The following is an 18,768-nucleotide window of genomic DNA, read 5'->3' as shown; positions in this document are numbered from 1 at the left end:
ATTAATTTCGAGCAAATACATAAACACGGCCTGTCCAAATGACCAAGCTCATCTAATGCTGTCCATAGGAAATGGACAGCTTCATCATGGTCATAACAGCGGTTCCCACCTTCCAGGGACCCCCACTCATCCGGATAGCTCCGACGCACATCTAGGTCTACTCCATTAATTTCGAGCAAATTTAACAGAGCAAATACATAACCACTTGGCCCCAGATACTTACTTTATAAAAGAAAATTTCTCCTGTTTTCTCAAATTTTCCATTTCGATCTTTTTTGGCCCAAATCCATGTCAATGCATGAGAATCATGCATAAACATGGATTTTAAGCAAAATACACGAGGGAAATTACAACATAGATATCATGCACACGATATCACATAATGTATTGTTTGATGAACTACACATGTGCATTCTTGACAAGAGACGTATCAAATGCTTGAATCTGAAATATGCAGCTCCAACCCTCCCACATGCAACATCCACCTGAAAGAATACGCATAACCGTCATGCTTGAATAATCAATACAGGAATGTACAAGTAAAACCATAAAACCAGAGATACTCACTGTATTTTCAGGATCTCCTCCATAGTTGACGATTCATTCTAAAGCCCTTCTCCCTCCTCCTTTACCCGGGCTTGGGACCGGCAATGCAAGGAGTTGCATTGGTGGAGTTAAAAAAGGGCTTAGGCTCCATTTGGTTTTTTAAAAAAAAATATTTTCATAAATACTAATGTGATGACCAAATAGAGCCTAAGACTATAAATACGTTCAAATATAGAGTACAAAATTCATTCAATATTTAAAAAAATAAAAAAATAGGTGCCAAATTAGTTCAAAATTAGTTCAAAATGCACACAACACATGTTCAATTATACAATACCAAATTTGTTCAAATTATTGAATTCTCAAAGCCTCTTTCCCCCATTGCACAAATGATTCTGGACCGGCCTCTCCAAGTGTAGATGCGAACCCATCTTCTTTCCACAAAGGAGCATGAGGTTGTATAACCTCAGTCAGGACAACAACAAAAGCTCCATCCTCCAACGGCTCACAATGGACAGTTGCATTTGGATTAACTTCGTGTACTTCACCACGAGCAACTACACCACATTTTCCAAAACCAAGCAAGTCGTATCTCTTACCGATATATATAATATCCGGCTACATTTACACATAAAATGGCATTGACATTGTTAGCGTTTATAATATAATTGTAAGCTCATTATAGTAAAAAATTTATACTTGCATACCGACGATGCCTGAGTAGATTTAGCGACTGTTGGTGATGAGAGATTTTGAGTATACTGTCTCTCTTTCTGCATATCCACCAATGTTTTCTTCATCTCAACTATATCTTGAGTCATACCATCCAATTTTTTCTTCACCTGAGATAACTCTTGAGTTACGCTCTCTTTTTCTTTTGTCACATTCTCTAGCTTTGAACGAGTAGGGGCTGACTTCTTCAGTCTTACCATGCTTATTGAGCAACCTAGACCCCGCATTCGCCCTCTATTGTCAGAACCAACCAACTGTAAAACATTGTAAATTAAGTTATTAGGATATTTATAATTACCATAAAACTTAAGTAATTTTTAAATTTTATTAGTACCTCTGTAAGGGCATCATCCATGCCGGTCATCCTAGAAGCAGGATTGCTACTATAGAGCTCATCTAGTTTTTCCTGTGAAAAAATACAAATGAATGCAATATAATTCAAAGTTATACATAGGCTTTTCATAAGGGTACTAGTTAGTGGTACGAGGGATGCACTTACAGTAAGGTCAAGATATTGGACAACTTTGTCCTTTCTTATATGGGCTCTTAAGAAGACTTCACATCTACCTATCTCGACATCAGAAGTAAGATTCTTTTCCATCGCCTTTGGCACATTACATATCATTCAAATACACATTATTAATAGATTTAGATGAATGATAATTCAATTTTAAACTATAATATGTATTTTTAAATACATACCATCTTATGGCGAGTAACAGCCATGTTGTGCCTCCTAAGACACGCAGGTCCTTTTAGCTTGGCCCGATTGACTTTATTCCTTGCGCTTACCCTCTTGAATTCCTCAGTAGTACGTTGATCCACGAAGGCCCTCCAATCCTCCATAGGGATACCGGGGGGGGCAGGACCATCTCTCACAGTAATAGGATCCTTGTTTGTAATATATTTTGCAGTCAGTCTTCTCTTTTAATTCCTCCACGCTTCATTGATGTGTTTTGTAACGTAATTAAGACTTGCAGCCCAACTTTGACCCTCAAACGCAAAAAACTGTAACAATCTTTCTGTGACCATATGAATTTGTTCATGAGGCACTTGGCGAAAGTCCAGGTATATGATCGGGATATGAGAACAGGTGAGGACACCGACATGCGATGCAAAGTCTCTGTGATCGGAACAGTCCTCATTCGGTTGCCCGAATTCATTCGTCTTTAGGACTTTTATCTTATCAGGTGGCATAAGTAAAGAGACCCCCTAGTAATGCCTCTTTTTTTAGATGAAGAAGAAGCTGACACAATTACATAAAAAGAATAACAGTTATATATACACATCATTGATTACTGCCAATATATAAGGAAAAGAAAATTTACATATATAATTAAGGAGAAGTATCTTATTACCTTTGGTGTTGCTTGAACCTGTACTCCCAAGCACCTGCGCACCCAATACCTCTGGTTATGAATCTACGTGCCTATTTCTTCCCTAATATGAAAAGATAAGGAAAAAAAAAGCTAATGGTTAAGAAATAATTTGATCACAGATAAAGTACAAAAAATTCACTATATTATCCAAACCTTATTTAGATTTCCTCCAATAAATATCATTCTGTTACATGCTTAGAAAATACAAACAAATCAGTAGATTCTCTTCGATCGTTTTCTTTTCTTTGTTTTCTCGACCACAACACTGACATATTCAGATTCATTGAATATCAACTCATCAACCATTGTTAATGAGGTGAGATCAGGTCCTGCATTGGCATTACTTACAGCCTTTAATCGTTCCGATAGAACGCACGTCTCTTCTTCGACAAAAAATTTTTTGGGAACGTCCAAGACCACATGCGAGTCAGGATTTTTTGGATCTCTGGAGAAAACTTGCGTGGCATGCTCTGCAAGAATGAAGGGCTCGTCACCGACTTTGTCTGAACTGTAAAGACTAGACAAATTTACTAATCTCAAATTCGCTTCTGCATCAAAAGAAACACCATGATGTGTCACTTTCACCCAGTCACACTTAAATAGGACGGGCTTGTACCCTGTTCGGTACTCCAATTAGATAATTCTACGAAGGACTCCGTAGTAGGGTTGATTTTCATCCACTGTATTGATATCCTTAGCACTTGATCGAAAGGTTGTCATACCCTCTGTCCTAACCCCATTGTTTTGGTTCGCTTTATTCTCCTCATAGTCCTTAGTGACAAAGAGGAAACCATTAATACAATATTTATTGTATTGCATAGAAAAAGCTAGAGGTCCTCTCACAACATCTTTAAATTCATTATCGTCAGATTCAATGAACTCTAGTTGCCTCTTCAACCAAGATATGAATTCGTCCTCGCTAGGCACCCTGTTGGTCCTCTTATAGCATTGCTATAAGAAATCTTTGTGCTTCCTGCGCGATATTCGATAACATTATTATATTGAAATCACAAAAAGTAAGGATATATATATATATATACATATATATATGAGCTTATTATACATACCCTTCCCACTCGTCGTAGCTGGGATGACTCTTCAGTACCCATCTACGAGCTTGTTCGTATTCGATACCCACTACGATAACACTTTGACCCGAACCTACTGGACCAACATCGTCATCATTAGGGTCATCATCAACGATATCTTCCAACTTACGTAGTCCTGGAATGACTCTGTTAAACCGTTTTTCCAGCTTTTCCAGTAGGGTTGTTTTCTGTTTTCCTTTATATTGGTTGCAGAATATAACTGTCTCCTCTTGGATGTACTGCTCTACAATACAACCCTCAGGTCGTGTCTTGTTACGAACATTGGCCTTGAATATGTCTTCATGAACCTGAAAAAGTTAATGATACATTATATATACATGCAAATGTAGATGTTAAGCCGATTTATTCTTATTAAGCTCACATCGTACCTTTCGAATGGATACATCCGTCGATAGTATACAGGACCATATATGCGAGCCTCATAAGCTAAATGGATCGACAAATGCATCATAATGACAAATATCGATGGCGGACATATAGTCTCAAGCTGACATAATGTCCTAGCCATGCCCCTCTCGAGAGTAAAGAGTGTTTGAAGGTCTATGATTGTTGAGCACAAGGCATTAAAGAATGTGCAAAAGCTTGTAATTATAGGATGAATGACCTTTCTATCCCTGAATGCATGCTGGATGAGAACTGGGAGCAGATGTTGCATCAACACATGGTAAGAATGAGACTTCATTCCCTTTAAATCCACGCAATCTTCCTTTACGATGGTCCTCCAATTCGCACTAAAACCGATCGGAACACGCAGCTCATGCAAAGTCTGGATGAAAAGTTTTTTTTCTTCTTTTCTTAGATAGAAAGGACTTTATTTCTAAATCACCTTGCCAATGTTCTTTTTCAGCCATAGACGCTTCTTAATTCCCAATTGTTTCAGGTCCCTGCGTGCATTAGCATTATCCTTGGTTTTGCCAGGCGTGTTTAACATCAAGGCAACAAGGATTTCACATATATTTTTCTCAATATGTATGACATCAAGGTTGTGACGCACGGGAATATCTTTCCAATACTCCAGATCAAATAATATAGACCATTGGAAGAACCACGGTGATTCAACATCATCCGCTAGCTCTTGTCGGCCTCCATCAATACCCCTTATATAACTCTTCCCAGTCTTCCTCCACTGCATATTCAAGTTCGTGGTTTGTCTTTTGACCTCAATCCCATCCAGACGGATCGGTTGACGTCATATCTCCACCTTCTTGTTGAACGTGCCAGCACTTGTGTCCTTCCTAGCCTGTTCTGACATTGGTAACCATCGTCTGTGGCCCATATAAACATGTTTCTTTCCATATTGGAGTCGCAAAGAATCTGTGTTATGACCACATACAGGACAACCATACTTACCCTTTGTCCTACAACCAGAAACATTACCATATGCTGGAAAGTCATGGATTGTCTAAAGCAGAACGACATGCATGTTGAATTTGTTTTCATGGTATGCATCAAACGTCGTGACCCCTTCTCGCCATAACTTTTGCAGTTCATCAATCAATGGCTGTAAATAAACGTCAATATCCTTTCCCGATTGTCGCGGTCCCTCAATGAGCAAAGTCAACATAGTAAACTGAGGTTTCATGCAAAGCTTTGGTGGAAGGTTGTACGTCACACACATAACGGGCCATGAACTATGCGACATACTGAAAGTGCCGAATGGGTTAAACCCATCTATAGCCAAACCCAATTGAACATTGCGAGGCTCAGCTGAAAAATCTGTATACTTGTCATCAAGATTCTTCCATGCAATAGAATCAGTCAGATGCTCCATCTTTTCATGTTGAAATTTCCTGGTTGAGTGCCAAGACATTTCTTTCACCAACCATGGCACACTGAACATTCTTTGTAGCCTTGGTGTTAATGGAAAATACCTTAACACCTTCCTAGGTATTGTAGATTATTTTTTCTCATAATCCATTTCAGTCTTGTACCTAGAAGTTTTACAATTTGGACAAATGGTTTTCATCTCGTTCTCTCTCCAGTATAAGATGCAGTCATTTGGACAAGCATGGATTTTCACATAATCAAGACCCAACTTTGTAATGATCTTCTTCGCTTATTAGGTATTAGTTGGGGCCTTATTACTGGAAGGTAACACCTTCTTTAGTAGTTGAAGGAGCTCTGTAAAGCTTTTTTCACTCCATCCATAATTCACCTTTAATTTGAAAAGTTGTACAATGAAAGTCAGCACGGTGAAATCTTGGGCCCCAAGGTATAGCTCAGCCATTGCGTCTCGTAGATTTGCTTCAAACTCATTAGTTTCATTTTCTCCAAAGACGCCTTCAACTATAGGGGTCACGTTGGGCTCATCCTGTACAAGTTCATTTAGGTTATTACCACCAACTTCTTGAACGATCGCATTGTGAACCTCATTTAAGTTCGAGACACTATGGTATTGTTGGGAACTTGATTCACGTACAGTACACTTAGGTGATACATGCTCCCCATGCATGTTCCAAACCCTATATCTTGGGTCGAATCCATTTTTCATTAGATGTATTTCCATATCATCATAAGAAACCGAAAAACATGCACGTCTGCAAGTGGTGCATGGATAAGGAACGAATTCTCTACCAGGAAGGTTTTCTTGTGCAAACTTTGAAAAACTTCTGATTCCAGAAAGAAAACGTGGGTCTGTGAAGCTTAGTGTCATCCACTCCCTATTCATTACAGCCAAATCTCGATTAACCAATGGGTCCATTTTCAACATGCACCTTACCAAAAATTAAAGTTGAAAATTAACCTAATGCACCATCCTCCTCAAAAGTTAGAAATGAAGGAAGTGCTATCAGATGATTGGACCCATACAGATATTATCTACCAAATACAATGTATTAAGGAGTTTGCAATCATTATATTTTTACAATAAATTAATAATGTAATTTATAAGTAAAATCTTAAACCACTTGCATAGATGAAAAGTCTCACATGCCATTCTAATATATCAAGCTAAATGATGGATCATACCAGTTAAAGACTTCACCACACAAGGGCAATGGAATGCTTACAAAGACCTAGGATGAAGAAACCACACAAATATCAGCTCTATCCAAAATTTCTTCAACCCACATTAAGTTTTAATGGTGGATTACCACTGTTTCCTGTGCATCCAATCCATTCATATAGTATTGACTCATCCAATACAATGTATTAAGGAGTTTACAATCATTATATTTTTACAATAAATTAATAATGTAATTTATAAGTAAAATCTTAAACCACTTGCATAGATGAAAAGTCTCGCATGCAATTCTAATATATCAAGCTAAATGATGGATCGTACCAGTTAAAGACTTCACCACACAAGGGCAATGGAATGCTTACAAAGACCTAGGATGAAGAAACCACACAAATATCAGCTCTATCCAAAATTTCTTCAACCCACATTAAGTTTTAATGGTGAATTACCACTGTTTCCTGTGCATCCAATCCATTCATATAGTATTGACTCATCATGATGAAAAAAACTACCCAAAAATTGTATTATTCCGAGACTGAAGTGGACCATACGATGTATATTTAGAATTTTTAGGTATAATTTTATAAGTGGCCAGACTAGGAGTTGAAACAGCCTGATTTTTCGAATAAAAGCCAAAACTGTTTACCCCCAAGCTAGTAAAAGAAACCCAAGGTACCCGGGCGGGGTACCTAGGCATGTTCCAATTTTCTCTCTTCTTCCTTTCTCTTGCATCATCACACCCTTCTTTTATTTTTCTTTTTTCTATCAAGACTCATTATAACAGGCCAATAGTCTTACCATCCAGTGCGAACAAAAAATAAATCATCCGCAGTTATAGACACTGAGAGAGATTTCTTTTGAGGATTTTCATTTAAAAGGTTTATAACTCTGTAGGGGCCATTTGGATGCCTTTTATTTCTGTAAAATGTAAAAAAGTCAAAGTAGGGCTGAAAGTCAGGTCAGATTGGTCAGGTGGATACATGTTAATATTTTTGTTATTAAATTAATCCATTATATTTCAATACCCGTCTTATTTTTTATACTTATGATTTTATTAATTATATATTCATTTATTTATAATAAAAAAGCTTCATTTTTTCTAAACAAACAAGGTAAAATACAGGACAACTACTCCTTTAAAAGTTATGTTGTGTAGCATGCAATTTATTTGGGAGAGAGAAATCTGACATACTTTGTTAGCTCAAGTCATCTAAAATGGCATGGACCAATGAGACCCTATGAGGTCAGGAAGGGCTCATATATTTATAGATCGCCATTACAAGTAATTGGGAGACGGAGAGATTCAATATAATTACAGCACACCTGAAGCCAGATCATTTTATATAGCTGGGGATACAAGGAAGAAATCTGGATATAAAATATTTAGAGTGGAGAATTATAAAAAAAAATAAACATAAAAATTCTTCCTATTAAGAATATCAATATTGAGACATAAGAATTTCATGTGCCTTCAAGAAAGACAATCCGCACTCAATTATAATTTATATATCAATCGGGTTCGGGCAACCTGATACCTCAACCTGAGCCAGACCCAAGTTTTATCAGGTTGGTGTTTATATACCCAAGCTTGAGACCAAACCCAATACATCTTGCTCGAGCCCAACCTAATGTCAAGACTTTCAGCCCTAGTTACAAGAAAGTGAGTTAGGATGATGCAGCAGCCAATAAGTTCTCTAGCTACACTAAAGGGATGCCCTAAAATCCTCTCTTCATCAATTTTTTTATATAATGTATTTTATATCTGGCAAGGCTTTAGATGGCACTGGTATAGCCATGTGGCGGCTACTGGTTAGTGCCCTGTGAGGCAGACCATCTTGTAGGTGTTTTGGACCACACCATAGGGAAACAGTAGCAATTGAATGTCCACCATTAAAAACCTCCAGCCCTCTGTAATGTTTGGTTGACATCCGACTTGTTGATTAGGTCATAAGAACTTGATGAAGGGAAAAAACAAATATCAATTTGATCCAAAACTTCCAAGGTAGCCAAGTTTAATTATAATGGTGGGCATTCAATTAACATTGTTTCATGTCATATGGGTCACTTGAGATTTACACCAGTGTTTAAAAATCAGTTTTCAAGGCGTCCTATTTGCAATGCATTTCTGGCATTGTATTAGGTTTATACGGTTTCGCATTGGCCAATATGAACCATACTAGACAGGCCAATATAGTTCACATTGGCCCTCAGCAGTAACCATCAACCCATCAGACGGGCCATACCCAAAATCCCCTCAATACAAGCCCTCTCATTGCAGCAGTGGTCTATATTCAGCTTTAATGGTGGGCATTCAATCACCACAGTGGTGAAATCCCACGGCGTGCGTGTGTAGGGTGTGTCCGTGTGGCGTGAGTGTGTGGGGGTGTGTGCGCGTGTGTAAAAAAAATAAAATCACCACAGATTTCAGAAACGGAGATAGAGAGAGAGAGAGAGAGAAACTTACCGTCCTTCTTTTTCTTCTCCTTCTCCTTCTTCTTCTCCTTCTTGGGGTGAAATGGGGTTTTGACAACAGAGATAGGGGAATGCGGCCAATAGACAGGGAGAGAGGGTGAGGGAGAGCGGGAGATCGAGAGAGGGCAAGGGAAAGAGAGAGGCTGAGTGCGAGAGAGAGATGGAGAGAGAGATGGAGAGATGGGTTTTCGTCTGCCTGTGCGCAGGAGAAAATGGCGAACAGAAAGGTTTTGAGGGCCTTTTGGAAGCAGATTGTGTACTGAGTAACTCAATACGCTTAGCGTACTGACTAAACTCTGTGGGTCCCACAGTCATTCGTGAATTTTATCCACTCCGTCCATACATTTTAGAAGATAATTTTAGGTCTTTAGCCTAAAAATGAAGCATATTCAAAGCTCAAATGGACCACACCACTGGAAACAGTGTGAATTCAACATCTACCATTGAAATTTTCGTGGGGGCCATAGAAGTTTTAGATCAATATGATATTTGTGCTTTCACTTCTTCCATGTCTTTGTGATATTATGAACAGGTTGGATGACAAATGAACATCACTGCGGGCCATAGAAATGATTCAACGGTGGAAATCATTATTCCCACGGTTTCCTATGGTATGTATCCACTTGAGTTTTAGATATACCTCAATTTTGGTATCAACCACTAAAATGATCTGAAAAAATGGATGGACGGAGCGGATATGACAATTGCATTCACGGTGGGCCCAATTGAGTTTACTCAGTACGATAAGAGCGTACAGCTCAGTACGCAACTCCATTAAGGGAGTTTCTGAAAGGGCACGTGACGGACGGCCCCTTTGGGAGTTGATTTTTAGGACCATGGGGCCCACTGGATATGTATTTTATATATCCACTCCATCCATTAATTTTACATTATTATTTTAAACGCTGATACAAAAAATGAGTCGGAACGAATCTGTAAGGAAACCACACAACATATTAACAATAGATATTTAATTTTTATTATTTCTTATGGTGTGGTCCACTTAGACATTTAATTTATATAATTTTTGAGCTCGTCTACTAAAATTATATATCAGAATTAATGGGCGGCTTAGATGACCCCATGGAGCCCCATAAGCACCATTATGTTTAATACCATTTAGGAGAGGAGTTATGCTTTAGCTACAGATCAGCTAGGATTTAGTTACGGATTTAAATTTGCTACGGATTTAATCTGTAGCTAAATACTTTCAACTTCCATAGCCTTTGCTCGATTTTTTGATAGTGTCTAGCTTCTTCCTCTTCCTCTTCCCTATTAATTCTCTTCAATCTCTCTATTTCAGATTCTTCATTGATTAAAATAAGTTTGTTACGGTATATCTTGTAGCTAGTTGTATTCGGTATAGAGGAAGGAGTGGAAGGATTCTTGTTGAAGTTTATGAGAGCCTGGAATAAAACTTATACCTTACACGATGCTCTGTGACACAACTTTACATCTCCCCCACCTGATAAGTGTAGTATAAGCTGATTTGTTTTGTTTACAAATCTGGCCCAACACAAATTGCATTAAATTTTCATTCTTCCAGAGTCTGGGGAGTAGACTTGGGAACCGTAACGACAAATGTTGGTGGATGGATCATCTGAAGACATTGGTGCATACCCTCTTGTTATAAGAGAAGTATTTTTATAAGAAAAAAAAAATCATGCAAATGTAATACATAATATCCATTCACAAATTCATAATTAGAATTCAACAGTTTTAACTTATAAAATACAAATATAAAAAAAATAAAAATAAAAAAACACAAATCTAATTCGACCAAACTATAGCCAACCCAGCCTCACTCGACCTAATTGACCCACACCTGACCGGACCCAACTCAACCCAACCCGACCACCCAGGACCCAACCCGACCCAACACCCAACCCAACCCTAACCTAGCCCGACCCAACCCTAACCCAGCTCAACCCAACCTAGCACCCAACTCAACCTAACCCAACCCTAACGTAGCCCAACCGAAAGCCTAACCCGACCCAACCCAACCCAGCACCCAACTCGATCCAACACCCAACCCAACCCTAACCCATCCCAACCCAACCTAGCACCCACACCCATACCCGACCCAACCCAACAGCCAGCCCAATCCAACCCAGTGGCCAGCACCCACTCGACCCAACACCCACGCCCAACCTAACCTAATCCAACCTAGTCACCCGACCCGACCCAACCCCCAAATCAAAGATTTGCCCAAATCTCAAATTTTGAATTTTGGGCTTTCGATTACATAAATAAAAAAGGAAAGATTAGATTTAGATAGAGATACCTTGTTGTTGAGAGAGAGAGCTCGGGTGAGTGGCCGAGTGTGGGTCGTACAACTGAGATGAGTTAAGCAGACAATGAGCCAGGCAAACACTGAGTTGAGCTCGGGCGAGTGGCCAAGTGGGGAGAGGAGAGAGAGAGAGATGGAAAGGGAGAGATTGACTGTGGAGGTCTGGTGCAAGAGAGAGAGGAGCTCGGGCATGGCCGATTGGGTTAGAAAATGAAAGAAATGGATGGACGGGTATAGTAGGGTTTCAACTTATATATATATATATATATTCGAGTTGAGCCAAGCTCAAGCTTTGATTCGAGCTGAGTTCGAGTCCGGCTGACTTAAGCTCCACTATACTCAACCTCAACTTGTTTTCAATACGAGTTGGATCATATGAAGCTTGGCTCAGCTCGAGTCGTGGTTTAAGCCAAGTCAAGCCGAGCTAGATCGAGCCAAGTCAAGTGAACTTTTTGAGCTAGCTTAGCTCGTGTACAGGCCTATCTTGGAACCAATTCTCACGCAAACTTGTGAACACTTTTTGAGAACTCATCTCCCATGATGTGTATATGCAATCTGAACTATCCATTAGATGAGCCACCTCGTGAAACCCTTATGGCCCAAAACTTAGTCCGATCTAAAAATCTAGTGGCCCATAGCAAAGTAAGAGGACCCACCAGATTTTTAGATCAGAATAACTTTTCGACCTTGGGAGTTTCATGAGGTGATCATTCCAGGGGACCATTCATATTTTGTGTTCATGAGTTCTCGTGAGAGCTAGTTCCACGTGAGCATTTCACCCCTAAAATGATCCGTCATATATATATGCGCACCAGTTCTCGCGAGTCCTCATGAGAACTTTTTGAGAACTCATTCATGGGGAAATGAGCCCAAAATCTAAGGCGTTCACCTGATGAAGCACCCTATAAAACCTTTAGCCCCCAACTTTTACTTTGATCCATAACTTTGGTGAGCCATGGCGAAAGAGAGATGTAAATCAAGGGCGGAAATTATTTCCTTTTGTCATGGCCCACCAGAGCTTTAGATCAAAGTAAAATTTGAGCCCTGAGAGTTTCATGAGGTGTTGCATCAGGTGAACGGTTTAGATTTTGAGCTCATATCACCATAAATGAGTTCTCAAAAAGTTTTCACAAGAACTTATGAGACCTAGTGTGTAGCGGAGCATTCCTATATATATATATATATATATATATATATAAAGAGAGAGAGAGAGAGTAGTGATCTCCTGTGCACTGTACCACAATATAAGCCATGAGATGAGGAGAATGGCTGGGATTCAGCGGAAGCGGATTGCGTCCTACCCCCTCCCGGACAATAATCCATCTGGGCAGGGCTCTGTGGGGCCCACCTTGATGTAAGTATTCTATCCACGCCGTTAATCATTTTCCTTAGATCATTTTAAGGTCTGAACCTAAAAATGAGGCAGGTATACAGCTCCATTGGACCACACCAAAGGAAGCTGCAGTGATAATGATGTCCATCGTTGAAACCTTTTTAAGGGCCACGGTGATGTTTTTTTAACCATCCAACCTATTCATAAGGTCATGTAGACGTGGATGAATTTATATATATATGTGTGTGTGTGTGTGTGTGTGTGTGTGTGTGTGTATATATAAGCTTGATTCGAAACTTCTCCAACTCTCAAGAAGTTTTTAATGGTGGACGTTCAATACCTACTTTGTGGTTCACTTAAGCCTTTTACCTGCCTCAACTTCTTTATATATTATCTTAAAATGATATGAGGAAAATGATTAACGGCGTGGATAAAACCCTTAAATCACAGAGGGCCCCACAGAGCCCTGCCCGGACAGATTACCGTCCGGGCGGGGGTAGGACGCAATCCGCGTCCGGGATTCAACCGCATTGAGAGAGAGAGTCTTCATAAAAAATTACTCTCTTACACTCACGCCTAGCAATGCGGATTAGCTACTGCCAATTTGAGTAGTGAGACTTGAAGTGACGTCATCAAGTTCTGTGGGCCCACCTTGATGTATTTGTTGCATCCACGCCGTCCATCCATTTTTAAAGATCATTTTAGGACATGAAAAAAAGAATGAGCATATCGAAAGCTGGAGTGGACCTTACCACTAAAAACAATAGGGAGAGAGACGCCTATGTTGTGATGTTTATTTAAAATCCAACTTGTTCATAAGTTAACATAGACATTAAAGAAGGGAAAACACTAGTATCAGCTTGATCGAAAACTTTTGTGGCCCTTAAAAGTTTTTAATGGTGAACATCACTCTCTCCACTGTTTTCTGTGGTGGGGTCTACTCAAAGCTTTGGATCTGATTCATTCTTTGGTTCATGCCATAAAATGATCTCTACAAATGGATAGACGGTGTGGATACAACACATATAAATCATGGTGAGGCCCACATGGTTAGGGCCAGGTAATAGCTAATCCACTCACGTGGTATCGACACTGCATCACAAAGTAGGTCACGTGCCACCCACGCGCAATTATGTAATCCAACCGTGTCCATACGGTGTCAGGGGCCCTGTAGGCCTCATCGTGTTGTATGGTTTTATCCACACAGTTCATCCATTTTTTCGGGATAAGTTTAGGCTTTACCCCCAAAAATAAAGCAAATAAAAAGGTTCAAGTAGACTCTATAGGAAGCGATGGTGGTAATGACGACCAACGTTGAAACCTTCCTAAGGCCTACCTTGATGTTTATTTGTCATCCAATCTGCTCATAAGGTCCATAAACCTGTACTAAGGGAAAGCACAAATGTCTGATTGATCCAAAACTACTGTAGCCCTCGAGAATTTTTTAATGGTTAGTGTTCAATCTCCACTGTGTGGTCTACTTGAGATTTAGAGCTTTTTAATTTTTGGGAATCTAAATTAAAATTATCTGAAAATTTGGATGAACAGCGTGGATAAAACCCATACATCATGGTAGGCTACACAAAGCACTTGACCGGACGGATTCCATCCAGGCGAGGCAAGACGGAAGCGGATTGCGTACTGAGTAACTCAGTACGCTTAGCGTACTGAATAAACCATGTGGGGCCTACTGTCATTCATACACTTCATCCGTTCCGTCCATCCATTTTACCAGATAATTTTAGAGGTTCATCCTAAAAATGGATGATATCAAAAACTCAAAAGGAACACACCACATGAAACAGTGTGAATCGAACATCTACCGTTGAAAATTTCTTGGGGACCCTGGAAGTTTTAAATCAAGCTTGTATTTGTTTTTTCCCTTCATCCATGTCTGTATAATCTTATTAACCGGTTGGATGACAAATAAACACCACCGTGGGCCTTAGGAATGTTTCAATGGTGGAAATCAATACTTCCACTTTTTCCTATGGTATGATCCACTTGAGCTTTTTATATATTTAAATTTTGGTCTCAACCCCTAAAATGATCTGGAAAAACGGATGGACGGCGTGGATAAACTACATTCATTCACGGTGGGCCCAACAAAGTTTACTTAGTACGATAAGAGCGTACTAAGTAACTCAGTATGCAATCCGATTCCAGGCAAGACGTAATCCGCTTTTGTTCGCATGACATCTAACCCATCACGGCGGGGCACGCGGATTGCATCCTACCCCTGCCCGGACAACAATCCATCCGGGCAGGGCTCCGTGGGGCCCACCATGATGTAAGTGTTTTATCCACGCTGTTCATCATTTTCCTCAAAACATTTTACAATATTATCTAAAAAATGAGGTAGGTCCAAAGCTTAAGTGAACCACAAAGTGGGGATTGAACATCCACCGTTAAAAACTTCTTCGGAGCTGGATAAGTTTCAGATCAAGCAGATATTTGTGTTTTCACCACATGGACGTCTACATGACCTTATGAATAGGTTGGATGGTAAAAAAACATCACGGTGGCCCTCATAAAGGTTTCGACCGCGGTATCATTATGACTACAGCTTCCTTTGGTGTGATCCACTGGATAAAACACTTACACCTAGACGCGGATTTCCTACGGAGAAGTTCCTGCGCTGAGAACCAGGTGGGGCTCACTTTGATGTTTGTTGTGAAATCCTCCCCGTCTATTCGTTTTGTGAGTTCATTTTAGGACATTATACCAAAAATGAACCATATCAAATGCTCGAGGGGGCCGAAAATGTGATAATTGAACGTCCACAGTTGAAATAATCGTGGGCCACAAAAGTTTTAAATCATGCTAATATTTGTGTTTTCAGTTCATCCTAGTAGTGATGACGTTATTAACGGTATAGATGGCATGTAAACATCACTGTTGAACCCAAGTAATTTTCAACGGTGGGAATTTCCCAATCCATATTTTCCTTTGGTACGCCACACTTGAGCTTTGGATACCTTTCATTTTTGATATCATGTCCTAAAATGAACTAAAAAATGGATGGATGGAGAGGATTTCTCACAAACATTACAGTGGCCCCACCTGGGTTCCCAGCGCAGGAACGGCATGTGGAAGGCATTTGTAGGAAACTCGCGTCCTTCATCGCGTATTACGCCGTAAAAATCGAAAACGGATTGGCTACTCCCCTGCCACCAAACCCCGTGGCTGGTGGTCGACGCTCTGTGGGCTCCACTATGATGTGTGTATTTCATCCATTCTGTTTATCCATTTTTACAGATTATTTTAGAGTTTTTTACTAAAAATTAGAGGGGTATAAATCTCAGGTGGACCACACCACAGGAAAACAATGGTGATCGGATATCCACCATTAAAATCCTCCTAACGCCCACTGTACTGTTTATTTGACATCCAATCTGTTGATTAGGTCATAAAGGACCAGATGAAGGGAAAAACTAAAGATCAGCTTGATCCAAAACTTTTATGACCCCCAAAAGGTTTTTAATGGTCCACACTCATTCAACACTGTTTCTTATAATGTGGTCCATTTGAGAATGAGAAATATCTCATTTTTAGTTTTATACCATAAAATTATCTGAAAAAATAGATAGACGGCATGGATGAAATACCTACATCATGGAAGGGCTCAAAGAGCACTGACCATCAGAAGTAGCCAATCCGTTTCCATAAAAATCGTAAAAAGATCAGCTACTCCCCCCCACTAGCCCGCGGCTGGTATTCGGTGCTCTGTGGGCTCCACCATGATGTATACATTTCATCCATGCCATTCATCCATTTTAAAATATCATTTTACAGCTTGAACCCAAAAATGAGAGATATATAAATATTAGATGGACCACACCACAGGAAAACAATAGCGATTGGATATCCACCATTAAAATCCTTCTAAGGCCCACTATACTATTTATTTGAAATCCAATCTATTGATTAGGTCATACAGACCTAGATGAAGGGAAACAAAAAAAAAAAAAAAAAAAAGATCAGCTTCAGCCAAAACTTTTATGCCCCAAAACGTTTTTAATGGTCTACGCTCATTCAACACTGTTTCCTATAATGTGGTCCACTTGAGATTGGGATATACCTCATTTTTTACCTCATACCCTAAAATAATCTAGGAAAATAGATGGATGACATGGATTAAACACATACATCATGGTGGGGCCCACATAACACCGACCACCCGACATCGACGGGCAGTAGCCCATCCGTTTTCATTAAAATTGGGAGCGGATAAGGTGAGACCCAGTAATGGTCTTGCTAGCTTGAATGGACCCCACCATAAAAAACCATGGAGAGAGTGACGCTAACCATTTAAAACTTTTAAGGGCCACAAAAGTTTTCTATCAAGCTGATACTATTGTTTTCCCCTCTTTAAATTTTATGTTAACTTAAACAGGTTGGATCTTAAATAAACATCACAACGGACCTTAGGAAGCTTTCAATGGTGGGCATTTCTCTCCCTGTCGTTTTCTATGGTGGGGTCCACTCCAGCTTTCGATATGCTCATTCTTTTTCTCATGTCCTAAAATGATCTCTAAAAATGCATGGACAGTGTGGATACAACAAATACATCAAGGTGGGCCCACATAACTTGGTGACGTCACTTCAAGTCTCGCTGCTCAACTTGGTAGTAGCTAATCCCCGTCGGTGGGCGTGAGCGCGGGAGAGTAATTTTTTATGAAGACTTTCTCTAAATGCAGCTGAATCCTAGCTATTCTCGTCATCTCACGTTTACTCGCATATAACCTCCTTGCGGTACGTTGCGCAGGAAATCACTGGTCTCTCTCTATCTATACAGGGGGAAAATATTCTATGCGGTCGAGCTCATGGGAACTTCTCATGAGGTCGAGCTGTGTGGGGTCCACCGTGATGCGTGTTGAACATTTACCCCATTAGTCAGATGCACCATTCCATGGTGGGCCTTGGGCTTAAAATTCATGTCAATCTATGACTTGTGTGGGCCACACCACATACAAAAGTTGAGAGGGGTTTCCCTTCCATTAAAATGTTCATAATCATTTGTTGGGCCCATCGAGATGTGGTTCACAAATCCAGCCCATCCATTATGTGTGTCCCACTTGGATGAGGGGTTGGACTAAGTTTCAAACGCAACCAAATTTTAGGTGGGCCCCACTAAGTGCTTTTATATGTTTTAGGCATGTCTTCACATGATTTTAGATTGTATGGCCCACCTGAGTTCTGTATACGGCTGATTTTTGGGATAACCCATAATTTAAAGGGGACCCATCAAGTGCACGGTGTTGATGTCCTTTTCCCATATATATATATATATATATATATATATATATATATATATATATATATATATATATATATATATATATATATATATATATATATATATATATCTGAATGCTCAGCTGCGCACCAGTTTGTACGGAACTCATTCGTCCAAAATTTGAATGGTCTGCATGAAGTAGAACCTCATGAAATCCCCCAGCTAGGGGTGTACATCGAGGCGAACTGAGTCGAGCTGGCCTCAGCTCGACTCGACTCGGCCACTAGTTGACCTCAGCTCGAACTCCGCTCGACTCGATCCTCGAGCCCGACTTGCCCACTCGGCTCGGTTTGGTTAGCAGCTCGGGCCAGTTCGAGTCGAGTTCGATCTAAGATTGAACTGAGTTCGCCATTGCAGCAATTTCACAAACACCTGGACAGTACCTTCAAAATCTCACTTTAATTGAGACAGTAGCAATGGTTTTATAGGTATTCTATCAAACACCTTCTAAGCAACATAAAAATAAAGAAAAAAAGGGCGTTGGTTTCATATACATACTTTCCTTGCCCCAGCCACACTTCTTTGAGTCATTTCATCAAACACTTAGTGAGCAACACCAATATCAAAGTAACTGCGTCATTGAACAAGTTCGATCCGAGTTCGATTCGAGCTGGGTTCAATCTGAGTCGAGTCAAGTTGGGGCCAGCTC

The 18,768-nt window shown here is 39.9% G+C and overlaps 1 protein-coding gene across 1 annotated transcript; it reads right to left on the bottom strand.

Moving 5' to 3' along the window:
- Positions 1 to 240: 240 nt before the first annotated feature.
- Positions 241 to 1,478, bottom strand: LOC131245259 (uncharacterized). The gene is made up of 2 exons (XM_058244622.1): positions 1,254 to 1,478; positions 241 to 1,164 (listed from the first exon to the last, which is right to left on the bottom strand). The coding sequence occupies exons 1-2, from the start codon at positions 1,476 to 1,478 to the stop codon at positions 898 to 900; spliced, it is 492 nt and encodes a 163-aa protein (XP_058100605.1). The 3' UTR covers positions 241 to 897.
- Positions 1,479 to 18,768: the final 17,290 nt, after the last annotated feature.

This window comes from Magnolia sinica, chromosome 1, assembly GCF_029962835.1.
Source record: "Magnolia sinica isolate HGM2019 chromosome 1, MsV1, whole genome shotgun sequence".
NCBI lineage: Eukaryota > Viridiplantae > Streptophyta > Magnoliopsida > Magnoliales > Magnoliaceae > Magnolia > Magnolia sinica.
The sequence above is the reverse complement of the archived record's forward strand: the minus strand, read 5'-3'. Positions and strand labels throughout refer to the sequence as shown.

Coding starts and splice junctions, on each gene's coding strand:
- LOC131245259 (XM_058244622.1), bottom strand. CDS start 1,478: ATGGTAAGACTGAAGAAGTCAGCCCCTACTCGTTCAAAGCTAGAGAAT. Junction 1,165..1,253: donor AATCTACTCAGGCATCGTCG/GTATGCAAGTAT, acceptor GTGTAAATGTAG/CCGGATATTATATATATCGG.